The sequence below is a fragment of the Serpula lacrymans genome (genome assembly GCF_000218685.1).
Source record: "Serpula lacrymans var. lacrymans S7.9 unplaced genomic scaffold SERLAscaffold_7, whole genome shotgun sequence".
Lineage (NCBI taxonomy): Eukaryota > Fungi > Basidiomycota > Agaricomycetes > Boletales > Serpulaceae > Serpula > Serpula lacrymans.
Window position 1 is genome coordinate 369,218 of NW_006763296.1, and position 14,189 is coordinate 383,406.

General features: G+C 44.3%; 6 protein-coding genes across 6 annotated transcripts; 4 read left to right on the top strand and 2 right to left on the bottom strand.

Moving 5' to 3' along the window:
- Nucleotides 1-755: 755 nt before the first annotated feature.
- On the top strand, nt 756-2,490 carry SERLADRAFT_467381 (uncharacterized protein; the record flags this gene model as incomplete). The annotated part of the gene is made up of 2 exons (XM_007318257.1): nt 756-877; nt 940-2,490. The coding sequence occupies one exon, from the start codon at nt 1,545-1,547 to the stop codon at nt 2,355-2,357; it is 813 nt and encodes a 270-aa protein (XP_007318319.1).
- A 66-nt stretch (nt 2,491-2,556) lies between these two features.
- On the top strand, nt 2,557-3,762 carry SERLADRAFT_356016 (uncharacterized protein; the record flags this gene model as incomplete). The annotated part of the gene is made up of 6 exons (XM_007318258.1): nt 2,557-2,847; nt 2,912-2,984; nt 3,037-3,132; nt 3,186-3,329; nt 3,383-3,494; nt 3,547-3,762. 6 exons carry the CDS (start codon nt 2,633-2,635, stop codon nt 3,672-3,674), a joined length of 768 nt encoding a protein of 255 aa, XP_007318320.1.
- A 130-nt stretch (nt 3,763-3,892) lies between these two features.
- Nucleotides 3,893-4,415, top strand: SERLADRAFT_389293 (uncharacterized protein; the record flags this gene model as incomplete). Its single annotated transcript, XM_007318259.1, has 2 exons — nt 3,893-4,218; nt 4,269-4,415. The coding sequence occupies one exon, from the start codon at nt 3,940-3,942 to the stop codon at nt 4,210-4,212; it is 273 nt and encodes a 90-aa protein (XP_007318321.1).
- Nucleotides 4,416-4,651: 236 nt separating this feature from the next.
- SERLADRAFT_389296 (uncharacterized protein) lies at nt 4,652-5,529 on the top strand (the record flags this gene model as incomplete). The annotated part of the gene is made up of 1 exon (XM_007318260.1): nt 4,652-5,529. One exon carries the CDS (start codon nt 4,830-4,832, stop codon nt 5,475-5,477), a length of 648 nt encoding a protein of 215 aa, XP_007318322.1.
- Nucleotides 5,530-5,534: 5 nt separating this feature from the next.
- Nucleotides 5,535-7,008, bottom strand: SERLADRAFT_369541 (uncharacterized protein; the record flags this gene model as incomplete). Its single annotated transcript, XM_007318261.1, has 6 exons — nt 5,535-6,160; nt 6,223-6,224; nt 6,285-6,403; nt 6,461-6,547; nt 6,598-6,795; nt 6,853-7,008. The coding sequence occupies 6 exons, from the start codon at nt 7,006-7,008 to the stop codon at nt 5,535-5,537; spliced, it is 1,188 nt and encodes a 395-aa protein (XP_007318323.1).
- A 212-nt stretch (nt 7,009-7,220) lies between these two features.
- Nucleotides 7,221-9,042, bottom strand: SERLADRAFT_467390 (uncharacterized protein; the record flags this gene model as incomplete). The annotated part of the gene is made up of 8 exons (XM_007318262.1): nt 7,221-7,569; nt 7,624-7,793; nt 7,854-7,940; nt 8,002-8,148; nt 8,203-8,277; nt 8,330-8,498; nt 8,556-8,770; nt 8,846-9,042. The coding sequence occupies 8 exons, from the start codon at nt 8,999-9,001 to the stop codon at nt 7,551-7,553; spliced, it is 1,038 nt and encodes a 345-aa protein (XP_007318324.1).
- Between the last annotated feature and the right edge of the window lie 5,147 nt (nt 9,043-14,189).

The window sequence follows — 14,189 nt, forward strand, 5'->3', positions numbered from 1 at the left end:
ATATCTACCTTTGTTGTATATCCGAGTTCACGATGATCAGCAATTGAAGCTAGTTATCTATGCCTATTGGTAGTAATGAAATAAGAAAAAAAGAAAGGTACGCAACTTTTTATGATGGTCATTTGCTGCTGAGGATATGCAAGCACACTGTAGATTGCGATGGAACGTCAGCACAGGTTCAATGGTCACATTGCCATTTGAGAGATCGAAATACTAAATGTTAACGCGTTCTCGTGGGATGGGAACAGGCAGGTTGACTTGGATAGATCAGAAACCTGATACACGAGTCGACGACTTTGCCTGAGACTCCAGACAAGGTTGGAAACTTCAGAGATCGATCCGCAGGTATCGATATTAGATACCACTCGGTCAAAAGCCACTCCCTTTATGCTCATTTTCAATTGCTGCCCTTGCGATGATCATTTGGTTACTGTCATTGTATCTTTACCCGGTCTAGGCTGTCTGGCGCCCTACAACACGCAGGAGCTATATAATGCGAGGTGGATGCGAGCCACTGCTTATCTTCGACCTTTGTCTATAACCACTATACTTGGTGAGTGCACATTGAGCGCATTGATTGATTTATCTAAAATTAAAGAGTCACGTTTAGCTTCGTTACAAGTAGACAATGCTGGACGAAGTTCCCAAGGCTGGGGTCATCGATTACCCCATCGTAGAGGGCATGGCTCTCACTGGAATCTGGGATTACATTCCGAATCCTGACGGTCCTGCCATCACCACAAAGCAAGGATTTCTAGCCATATCCCGTGGCGCAACCTATTCTGAGGACCAAAGTACAGGATTTAGGATTCGACATGCAGTACAAGTCGCAGGTGGTGCCATCTTGCGATTCGATATCAAGTATGAACGCATATATGTATGTTTTTTTTTTTCGCGATCAAGGCATCAGGGTCTGTATTTCTGATTCACTACCGACAGCCAGAGACTGAGGTTAAGCTCACTCTAACCCAGGACGTGATTCTGATTCTGCGTTACTGGAACCACGAGCTTAATTATGTCTCATGGGACAACGGTGGCTTCCGCCACCTAGGACGTTCTACCATCTCCATTAGCAGCACAGAGTACACAGAGGTCATTTCGACCACCTGTCGGATAGTTCCTTAGTTGTGGGGCTGTTTCGGTAGACATCAGCCATGTCCGTTGTGTGCCCCTATTGAAGACTGCGGAAATGCTTATTCGTAGCCTTCAACCTTCCGTCTTGGCTTATTACCCCCTGAAAACCGATGTTTCGGATGCTATCACTTCGAATCCTGCGCTTGGCATGGTTTAATTCATAGAGGTGGTTTCGATGGGTTTGTTCATGCGTCAATCTGCGTAGAAAAGCCCACACCGGCCAGCGACGATGGCTCTATATTGCCTAATGATGACGATGACGATCCCGTTTTCATTAAGGGCGCATTTGGAAACGCATATGACTTTTCTACGATAAGTGGCACGCTGGAACTTCCTTTATTTCCTTATGGGAATTTATTCCAGTCATACACACTCTCGCTCTGGGTCAAGATTGACAGCTCATCGTCTCGATGGGTGGGTTCGTTGGCTCGGAGTATCCCAACAAAGCACTAGACGGTCAGATTAGCGACATCATGTTTTTCAAGCAACATGTACACCACGTCGTTGCGTTGGCCCTTGCCAATAAGCTGGATGATGGAAATTATAAGAGGAAAAAAGTCATTTATTCCCTCATCCCCGCTTTCTTGGCCATTGCTTATGGTGCTATCAGCACGCCTGCGATTATGTCTGCACTCGAGGGGTTGACTGAAGATCCATTACCAAGTCTCCAGAATGTCGTGAACACAATATCGGAGCTTGTTGGAAAGCCTGCGAGGTCGGGTGTCCAGGTATCTCGCAAGGACATCGGCATTAACGAGGAATATCCGATTGTCATCGACGTAGGTGGAGAAGGTCCATTAGATCATCATGGTCTTGCAGCTGGATTTGAAAGTGCGATCAATGTGAATACAAAGGATTACGTTGAAGTTGGCGGTCGGGCATATATCCCGATTTCGAATCTTATTCTGGTGCGGTCGCAGGGATCAGGTCCGGACTCGTACCCGACGTTACCTTTCGCAGACAATTTTGCAGATATTGTCACCATGGTTGGACGTCCTCTTGATCTCCCCACTACAAACGAGATAGTCCGTATAATAAAATCAACGGGTACAATCAATATTTGGACTGATGAGTCATTCCTTCCCTTGCTTGAAGATATGGCGAAGAAGCTCAAGTCGTATGTATGTACACCAAATGGGCTTGATCGCTTTGTGGCAGGTGGAAATGCATTCCCAAAACGCTGGCAGATCATCGCAAACAAGGATGGTAATCACAGTATGTAAATTGGCTCATTCACAAAGTTTCTAAATCAGCTCTATATGTAAAACCCTCTGTTACAACTTACAGGTTCAAATGTTTGAACTGACCCCATGTTCATTAGATCTTGAAATGTCATGTCGAAGAATTTGTCACGCGTGACTAGAGTAAATTCCGTCACAGATATAACCTCGTTATCTCGCTTGATTCTCAGAGTTATCTCTCACCTCTCCGAGTCAGTACGGTTAGCTATATTTCCTTCTCATTACTCCGTCCCTTCAATACCTTTTTCGTTGGGGAGATGGAATGGACTACTTCATTTCTGAACCTACAGGATATCTCCCATCATCGGAAAAGACACGCGCTGATAATCCTCAATCAGCCTTTCTCGCCAGATCTGCTTGAAACATTATGGAATGCTTGTGACTGGCACTGCTGTGCTGACGGCGGTGCAAACCGCCTGTTTGATTGCTTGCAATCACCTTCATTAGTAGACGACGTGGAGGACAAACGTTTGTGAGTATATAAATGTGTGTCTCTCTTTGTCCAAGGAAGGTCGAAGGTTCTGAATGGTGCGTAGTTATCTCCCAGACCTAATAAAGGGAGACCTGGATTCTATACGTTATGATGTTAAAGAACATTACACCTCAAAAGTGTGTCGTATTTTCTTGTTCTGCCCAATTCTCATAATGTCTGCGGTCCTAGGGTGTATGTATAATCGAAGACACAGATCAGTACTCGACTGACTTGATGAAATGCGTGAGCGCTTTGGAAGAGAAGGAAAGAAAAGAAGGTTTAGACGTAAGTGTGCCTTCCAATGCCACATTTCAAGCCTCTGACATATCGAATTCTAGCAATACGTCATCATTTTGCTTGGTGGACTATCTGGACGGCTGGATCAGACGGTTCATACACTTTCTTACCTGCACAAACTTCGTAAAGCTCGAAACTGTGTGTACGCTGTCACAGATGACAATGTTGGTTGGGTCCTTGACGAGGTACGGTGAACCTAGCGACACTAAGGTCTTCCCAACTCATCGGAATTATCTAGGGCGAACATTTAATCAAAATTGACCATGCTGTATTAGGCCCGACGTGCGGACTTTTACCTGTGGGTGTCGGGTCTACTATTTTATCAACCACCGGTCTACGCTGGAACCTAAGTATGTCTACCCTTGACTTTCATGACCAATATTTTGATATCTTAATCTGAAGCTGATACCGAATCTTCTTTCGATGGTTTGGTATCTACGTCCAATCATCTTGTACCTGAAGAGAACACTGTGTGGATAAAAACATCGAAACCTATCTGGTGGTGTGCAGAGCTGAGGAAGACAACGTGAAGCGCGCTGTGATTTTGCCTTTTGTTCTTATTTAATTAGTGGAGCATGTCATCAGTATTATAGTAATATCATCCCGAACTCCAATGGTGGAACAGTGGGAGGCACTGTTGTAGTCCCCCTTTGGCATGGCACTCAGAAGTCAGGTCGTTCAGATCTAAGTATATACTGAACAAGCCGAGACGGCGATTATTCGCGCATTTTCCATAAACGATTGTTTCAAAGCTTTGACTACTACTAGTGCGTCTGAGTCCGAGTCAACTTCTACATGAGCATGAGCCAGATCGAAGTAACCGTTCTCTATTTTGCAGCCGCCTCGACAGCTGTGGGGCTGACTGAAGAGCGTGTGGCTTTACAGCCCTCGTTCCACCTCAATGCACTAGGCGATCATTTGATTTCGCTGCATCCAAATTGCGGATTAGACAAAGTCCTGCAGTCTAGTCAATGGAGTGTCGATGCGGAGATGGTAGAAGATGTGGATCAAGTTGTACTAAAGGGGGGAGAAGAAATCGCTATCATTTGTCCGGTATCAGGAGGCTAGTGTTAGGTGAGGATAAATATTGAATAGACAGCTTTTTACTGAACCTCTCATCGCAGATAGCCAAAGTTTACAAGGGAATCAATATTTCGAGCATGGGCAATATGAATATAGGCCAGGAACCTAGAAACAGCATTGGACTTTATGTTTTTTCACACATGCGACTTATGTGTGCAAGTGAATGATTGTGTTAGGAACGCTTGATCACATACTCACGGTAAAGACAGTACGACTCACAGTGCACCCATGATACTCTCGAGAAGAGATAAAGTCCCAGCGTTCACAGCGAGACGTCTAACGAAAAGCACGTTCCTCATAACAGAATGGGATGATATATATTCCGAATATCCATTCATCTACGCGAAACTCGTACCGTCTACGAACACTATACTTATCTTAGATACGGGGTGTGGAGGAACAACCAACAATCCCGACATCGACGTCAAGGATTTGCGAGAGTTTATCGAGACAGTCGGGGTGGCTGATAATGATGGCGAACCTCTGAACGAAGGAGGGTGTATGAGATACGTCGTAGTGCAGAGTCATTGTCACTACGATCATATTTGTAGGTTCTGCCACTATTATTGATACAGCTGCTCTGAATCATCACTGTAGTGGGCATGAAGTCGTTTGCAGCCGATTCCCAAATCCTTGCATCATCACATTCCCCGTCCTTTTTATCTCCAAAAAACTTTCCCGAGAACTCCCTTTGCAACGCTTTAGGTATTCACACACCATCTTACCCTTTCAGGCTCGTGCCTCATCTCCACCAAATTGTTTCTGGAGACCAATCGAATGGTACTGGTACACCATTGGGAATACAGGTGTTGCATACGCCTGGTCATACTCCAGATGAACTTGCACTCTGGGATGACTCGGAGAAAATGTTGTATGTGGGAGATACTCTGTACGAGTACGACAACATAATATTCCCAAACGAAGGGTCCATCGTAACTTGGTTCTCCACCGTGGACTATCTCATTTCGTTCGTTCAATCTCATAGTGAGGCCTCTCGGGAATGTCCAGCAGCATTGGTGGATGTCAGAATTAACTGTGGTCACGCCACCGCGTGTGGGCCAGCTTTGGAAGTACTTCAGTTGACGAGGGATTTTATGATGGACGTCGTTTCAGGAAGAGAGAAGGTGCAGAGTAGAATAAGAAAGAGGGGTGCATGGACAGTACAATACAGGCAGAGTGGAGGCCGTCTTGCATTAACATGTCCTGAACAATTAGTGCTGGAGGCAAGAAACAAAATGTTGTCAGTATAATGTGTATACACGTGGATTAAAAAGAATGTGATGGGTACTGACGAGCATGAAGCAACCTCATTTGCCTTGTAACATGTCTAGCTCTAGTCGAGCCAAGAAAGCATCGGCAGCATTCTGAGGCACGCTTCTAACTTTCTCCTTTCCTTTACCTTTCGGGGAGGGTATTGTGGCTTGCTTTTCTATCGAAGCGAAGGGATCGCTGGACGGTACTTTTGAGGTATTTACCGATGATGGAATCCTTTGCTTGCCATCTGATTGAGAAGCGTCGATGGCGGGGGGGGCCTCATCTGCTACTTTCAATTTCCTCCTTTTTGCATCCAGCAATTTCCTTCTCTCTTCGATTTCCCTCTTCCGCTTCTCCATCGCTCGGCTTTGTACTCCAGTCTTACTACCACTTTCACCCTCACGCATCCCCTCCACTTCACCAGGACGCAAGTTTGTAGCGCCCATCTCCTGCCTAGTCTTCTCCGTCTCCACGCGAGCTGATTTGAGCTCTTCCATTTGTTGTTTCCTGGTTTCTTCGTCGCCTGAAAACTGATAGAAACCAGCGCCTTTTGCTCGAACCTCGTTCGAGGCGTCGTAATGAACATTGAGAGGGTTATTAGCATCAGAAAAAGCTTCTTGGACGGCTTCTATGCGCTCAGCGGAAGGCTCGTAAACAGGGAAAAAATTGACGGGATTTCCTAAAATGTTGGATCAGCCAAAAGGGAAGATGTGAGTGAAACCTTAATATCTCACGTATGACGTCTCTGAATGATAAGCGACAATCAATGGAGGCTCAATAGGAGCAAAAATGATTGAACATACTCATCATCGTCAGGATTTAATTCGGCATTTTCAGAAGGAAGGAGATGACGGGGAATTTCTGAGCGACGCCCTGTACGAATACGGCCAAATTCATCTTCATATTCTATAATGGGATCATCCTACATAATCGAGTTAGCAAAGAACTGCACCTCCAACAAACCAAGCATGACACTAACTGCATTCGATTGTGTAGGTATGGTCAATGATTCGTCTACATCATCACTGTCAGATTCGTAAGAGTCCCCTAAATCCTTTTGATCAAACTAAAGAAGTGTAAGTATTACTCTAAACGAGAGGAGATTCTTTTACTCACATCAACGAGAAGTGCATCATATTGTTTATCGTTGAGACCACCGGACTTGCCCTTCCGTAGCTTATCGTATATCTTTGCTTTTCTTTCCAAGACTGCACGCGCTGATTCAACCGTTACTTTACTGATTTCCTCCAGCTCTATGTCACGCGTTGCACGAGTGTGAACACCTTTATTTGACCGTGCCCATACAGTGGGTTTCTAAAGACAATAATATATCAGCTAGATGAACAGAGTGAAGCTTAAGTAATGAAATGCCTTGTCCGGCCTTGCGAGGCCTCCAACTAATTCTGCAGCTTTTCCCGCAGCCTTGTTCTTCTTGAACTCTGCCTCATGTTTCGCTAATTCTGCTTTTAAATCAAAAAAAGAGCTTGCACTGACGCCTGACGCCTTAGCTTTGTTTGTAGGGGCCATTCGGGGATATATTGAGTAACCAACTGTAATCGTAATCCTGTCAGAACATAGCAAAGAAAGCTAATGAGAATTGATACCTTAAGGACTATATCCGAGGAAGACAAAAGCTTGCGGATTCCAGAGCCTCAAACGTGGACGTCATAAAATCAACTCACGTGATCTCATCGCGTATGACTCACGATACTATCACTATCTAACGACGAGGACCAAATTTGAAGGGAAAAAATGTAGTTCTGATCAAGTTTCGACTCCTCTGACTAACTAATAGTCCTTATCATGCAGAGACAAGATAGATATCATACACTGTGCGGTGACAGTCATACAATGAACAGAGCTGTCTACATATGATTGTACATAAATTTTACACTCTCCATCGATCTGAAGGCAAGTTGACTAAGGTGTGTCAGGTCCAATGTAACAGATAAAGCCTAATTGATAGATTCGTTTCCGAGGAAGATGTGAATGAGTGCGTAATAACAATATGAGCGACGAGAATCGTATGATGTAGTGGCGACAACGGAACGATCGTTACATGGACACATCTACTTGATTTTCGCAAACCTTTGTGACCCATCATCAGTTTATTTTATGCAGTATCGGAGAAGAAAGACAGACGTTGCATCAATTTGTGTCAACTGGGGTAAAGCGAGCATTATCTTGCGCCTATAGTTCGCACCTTCAGCTTCTTGGCAAGGGTTTGCTTCTAGGTATATCGTTTCGAGAGTGGAAATAGATTTGAGCTGCTGCTCTAGACCTTGAAGGTTAGGTATCTTGTTGCCGTTCAGCTAATAACCAAGTCAGATGCTAGTCACTAATGAAGGAGGAGTTGATATCGGGATCCGTACCCATAACTCCTCGAGGACACTCAGGTGAGATATATTCTCGATTTTTGGAACGAAATTGTTCCCCAAATCTAAGGTTTTGATTTTTTTCTACATGCATACGCATACTCAAATTCCGATAACGATATATATGCGCAAGTGGTTAACTTACATTATGTTCCAGGCCTTCTAGCTTTTCTACTCCATTGTGGCTTAAGTATAATTCTTCAAGGTCTTCGAGTCCTTCGAGTCCCTCTATCTTTGTGATACGATTGGATTGTAATGATAAAATTTTGAGACGCTTGAGATTTCCGAGGTTCTAGCACACATATTTAGTGATTGCAGAATACGGAAACAAAATAAGGATACTGACCTCAAGCTTCACTAGCTTGTTCTTCCCAAGCCATAATTCTTCAAGGTTAACTAGTGTATCGAGATTCTCAATTGTCTGTGCGCAGTAATTTAAGGACAAACTCCAAATGATACTTTAGCTAGCATACCCTTATTTTGTTTCCGCCTAATTCAAGGCTTCTCAGCGTGGCCCCTATCGACTGCAGACCAGTTATCTTGGATATTCGATTTTGAACAAAATAAACGGTTTGGAGAGAACGAAGGTAAGAAAGAGTGTCTGGGACGCTTCGGAGAAGATTGAAAGAAAGATCAAGAGTTCTAGGGACCAATGGACATGAATTCCAGTATTATGAACGAGTAACGTGACAAACATACGTGAGGTCGGATAGCTTATTCAGAGCATCTCCAACTTCCTTGATTTTATTATCATATAAGTCGAGTTCCTCGAGCTTAGTGAATAAACTAAAGACTTCGGGGTCCAACTGTGATATTGCATTCTGCCGCAGAGAAAGCCTCTTCAGGTGAAGAGCAAATCGCTCTAATCGGAGATTATTCAAAGAACTCAAACGTGCATGAATGAGTTCGAGTTCCTGCCACACAATCCGCCAAATAATGAGCCTTGATATCAAGGATGGTCGGGGGTAAGTGGAGATCAGGATATATACCTCAGTGTCATCTGGATAATCTTCTAGAAAATCACTGTTGTCTTCCTGACCCTCTTCTTCTGGAGACTCGTCCGTGTCTTCATGAATTCGATCTACAGTGTTCGTGTCGTTGCCAGTGGGCGGTAGCGCGACTCGCGCAGTGGGCCTGCCGTACATCTCAGGGAAACAATTTGAGCAGGGAAGCGCCGACTGCGCCGGCATACTGTAATGACTCAACCGCCACTTGTAGTGAACCACGTTGTTACTTACTCACGCCAGTTTCTATTACCCGCTCGCGCCACATTCCTTATTCTCTCAAGCCGAGTCATAATCTGACAGTCACTACTTTATAGTCATTCATTGCCTTCCTGTTTAGACTTGGGTCACTCTCATTTTTGTATATAAAGGACTTGTATGTTTTAGACAAGCCCCAGTTGATTCCGAATACATCAGTAGACTTTACACTGTGATTCAGATTGACTTGAGAGCTCTCTCATCCTCCCATCTACTTCTTGTGATGTTCCGGGTGCCCATTACATCTTTTTTCACAAACCATTGTCTATCCCTCCCCCCACTCTTTGTCACAACAGGACCTTGACTTGATCAACCAAGACCATCCTGTTCATTGTCATGCACCAAAGTTGATTGGTAACATGGACAGGTGTCAATAACGAAGTGAATATTCAAAAGACTCATCTCTGCGCCACACAGGCACAGTGCCATGTGGAATAGTATTTAATATTGTCTTTTTTGAACTTGTGGCTGATCAGCACCCGCCCTATTAGGCAATCAAGTTGCGCTCACCTTTGCTTTCCATTCAGTACTTTCTGCATTTCAGCATTTTGGCAATTTTTTGCATCGCCACTGGCTACAAATTGCATTGTGCCCTCGCTTTCATTGTTTCCCTTACTCCCCTTCCTTTTCCTAGCCGCAGTATGGGCCCTTTACTGTCTTTTTTATTCTCACCAGACGGCCGTTTCTGGATCCCCATCTTAATCCACTTTTTTGTCACCTCTTCGCTCCTCCTACTCATCTTACTTGCCCCTCCACCACACCTAATGTCACCGCTCTCCATTTGCTTCTGTTGCTGATCCGTTGACCACCACGTGCTACTGCTAATATCAGCAAAGCCCCAGCGGCCTGTCCAAATTGGGCAACAGGTCCATCTTCATAACGTCGATCTTCCATCATATACTATCAAATCATTGGTCACTCGTCTTGCCTGGCTGGAATGCGGGTGGGTAGTTTTTGAGTTGGATCTTCCATCATATACTATCAAATCATTGGTCACTCGTCTTGCCTGGCTGGAATGTGGGTGGGTAGTTTTTGAGTTGGAAAAGGTCCACCCTCTTGCGTTGCCCATGTAAATTGCTGTCCCATTCACTTGGGTACATTTATCCTTTGTCTATCGTCTTCGCTACAGCTACACTTACCACACACTGCCTGGGATAAATCTGTTCCAAATTGGAACTACTCCTCTCCCTCCCTTGTTTGACCAGGTGGTCCAATACAACCAGACCATTGGTAAGGCCATGGAACCGTCAGATTTGGACTAGGTGGTGAACCAGTGGCTCCAGTTCCTTTTTTTTCAGCAGAACATTCATTTGTAGTGCAATTATTCTTGATTTTTGAATCATTTTTATGGACACATACTTTTTTAGAATGCCTGACTGACAACAAGGGAACTGTGTTGATACTGATGATATTTTTGCCTTGTCTTTTTTTGCATATTCCTATGACATTATGATTTTCTTGTTTTTATTATTATTATTGGACTTTATTTTATGGCTGTACAAACCTGTGACATTACATACACAGGATTTGTTGTTCTATCCCTTTTGTTACGATCTCTATTGGACATTTAAGGACTACTCATTTCTTTTTACTCATTGGTTATACCATCGGACCGATGACTCATTTCCTTCACGTACACTTCCGTTCCTCTCACATTCGCAGTACCTATTATAGTACTTAGTCCTCAATGGACGGACCTGCCCTAGATAGGACCTAACTTCTATCACCGATTCCTTTCCATTATAAATACCATGTAACAGCAGTAGTATTCTCCAATACAATTCTACGCAGTTTACGCTCACAAAGCTAGACTCCTAAGATCAGACTTCTACTCAGAAGAAGACCAACTCTCGTTGGAAGAACTCTACTCAGAACTATGTTCTTGAACTTGTCTTCGGATAAGTCTCTTTACAAACCTCAACGAACCCTCAGACTTTGTTAAGCACTTTATGCATAACACCTTTCCCCCCCTTATTTTGACAATCTTATCCTGTACTACCTACACAGGATTTGTCAGTGTATATTCCTTCCTTCACATTCTTTCTTATTCTTTTTGCATAGTTATACTGTGCATAGCCTCCCTTTCTTTTACTATATAAACCCCTGTATTATACCTTGTAAAAACAAGAAATCCAATTCAGATTTGTCCTCTAATCTCAAGTCCACTTCCTACTGCTATTTGTGATCCAGTGTGGTCACAACACTTTCCACTGCTACCACTGTTAACCGCTGTCATACACCAAAGTTGATTGGTAGCATGGACAGGTGTCAATAACAAAGCGAATATTCAAAAAGACTCGCCTTTGCGCCACACAGGCACAGTGCCACGTGGAATAGCAATCCAGTCACGCTCACCTTTGCTTTCCATTCGGTACTTTCCGCATTTCGGCATTTCGGCAAATTTTCGCGTCACCACTGGCTACACATTGCATTGCGCCCGCACTTTTGTCGTTTCCCTTACTCCCCTTCCTTTGCCTAGCCCCACCATGGGCCCCTTCCTCTCTTTTTTATTCTCACCTGATGGTTGTTTCTGGATCCCCATTCTAATCCACCTTTCCGTCACCTCCACCCTCCTCCTCCTCAACTTATTTGCACCCCCACCATTTCTGATGTCACCACTTCCTATCCGCTTCCGTCGTCGATCCGTCAACTACCACATGCCACTGCTGATATCAGCAAAGCCCCAGCGGCCGGTCCAAATAGGGCAACAGGTCCATCTTCATGACGTCGATCTGCCATCATATACTATCAAAACATCGGTCGCTCATCTTGCCTGGTTGGAGCGTGGGTGGGTAGTTTTTGAGCTGGAGAAGGTTCATCCCCTTGCATCGCCCATGTTCATCGCTGTCCCATTCACTTGGATACACTTATCTTTTGTCCATCGTCTTCGCTACAGCTACACCTACCACACGCTGCCTGGGACTCACTTGTTCCAAATTGGGACTACTCCTCTCCCTCCCTCGTTTGATCAGGTGGTCCAACACAACCAGTCTATTGGTAAGGCCATGGAACTGTCGGATTTGGACTAGGTGGTGGACTGGTGTCTCCAGTTTCTTTTTTTTCAGCGGGACATTCATTTACAGTGCAATTATTTTTGATTTTGAATCATTTTTATGGACACATATTTTTTAGAATGCCTGACTGACAATAAAGGAACTGTGTTGATACTGATAGTGTTTTGCCTTGCCCTTTTTTTACTGCATCTTCCCATGACATCATGATTTTCCTGCTCTCTTTTTGCTATTGGACTTTACTTTATGGCTGTACAAACCTGTGACATTACTTACACAGCATTCATTGTTCTATCTCTTTCTTTTCCTTATTTTGACGATCTTATCCTGTACTACCTACGCAGGATTTGTCAGCATACATTCCTTCCTTCATATTCTTTCTCATTCTTTTTGCACAGCTATACTGTGCATAGCCTACTTTTCTTTCACTATATAAACCCCTGTATTTTACCTTGTAAAAAAAAAACAAGAACTCGAATCCAGACTTCTTCTCTACTCTCAAGTTCACTACTCTGCTACTTGTGATCCAGTGTGGTCACAACACTTCCCACTTCTACCATTGTTAACTGCTGTCATCATCACTCGTCACTTTTGAAAGTGATTGTCATCCCCTTCGATTAGAGTCCTTCTGAGCACTACAATTTGTGCGTCAGGAGCCTGCTATCACTGGGAACCTCGTCACCTTGTCATCCTCGTCATTCTCAAACCTACCTTGTGCTACAATTAGCAAGGTAGTGCTCGTCTATACTCGCCACAAAGCCCCTATCCTTCTATAAATTCAACTATCCCTCCTCCTCAAAACCCACACTCATACACCTCTGGGTTTTACTTTGAAGGATCTTTATATGTACCACCCCACGAACAACCAGACCACTCCACTGTTCTAGGAGGCAAAGCCCATAAACAAGTTCCGTGGAATCTGGGAGGATTGTGTGTTAGTTTGTTTTTGTGTGTGGTTTTCTAACTGCAGTTCTCATCATCGACAACGCCTTTTGAGGCGGCACATGGTGCCAAACCCGATCTTGCCGGACTACACAAATGGGGCTGCAAAGTGCTCATACACAACTCACCCGGCTCGAAGCTCGAGAGCTGAGCCAGGATAGGTTATTGGGTTGGTTTCGATACTGAAAGCCTTGGACATCGTATTTACTGGCCTGAAAAGTGTTCAGTCACTGTTGAGCGCTCAGTACATTTTAATGTGGCAAACACACCCCTGATTAATGACGACGACACCCCCTTTGGTCTTGAGGGGGAGGGTGAGGCTACAGAGCACATACAAGCGCTCAAAGGACATGAGCTCATCAACATAGACATACCTGACATGGGTGACGATGCACCTCATAATGCACCTGGCCCCATTGATCCGCCTAATCCCCAAAATGACCCACATCCTGCACAACCCCCTCCGGTTCTTCCACAAATAGCCCCTCGTCGCAGCACACACCTTCGTCAGCCGACCCAATACATCTGTGATTTACTACAGGGAGAAGGATCAATAACCGGTACCAATCACATACAAGCCTTACCAAAAGGAATGCAAAAACCCACTAATGATGAGGTGCACGAACAGGCAGAAGACGAGATTGCAGATGAAGAATTGAGAGAATTGGCAACTAATGTGGCTATGATAGCTCACATGGTGAATCTTGATGGTGTCGAACCGAGGAATGTTGAAGAAGCCAAGAAATGTCCTGATTGGGACAAATGGAAAGATGCAATCAGCGAAGAATTAGACAGGCTTTGGATGGCAAAAACGTGGACTTACATTGATAAACCTAAAGATGCAAATATCGTAGGGAGCAAGTGGGTGTTCAAAGTTAAGAAGAACGCTGCTGGAGGAATCAATAAGTATAAAGCCAGACTCGTTGCACAGGGCTTTAGTCAAGTCGAAGGAGTCGACTATTTCGACACTTTTGCACCTGTCGCAAAAATGGCCTCATTGCGTATCATACTAGCAACAGCCGCACAACATGACTGGGAGATCCATCAGATGGATGTAAAAAGTGCTTACCTAAATGGTGAGTTCAATGACAACGAAGTCATCTACATGCGACAACCTC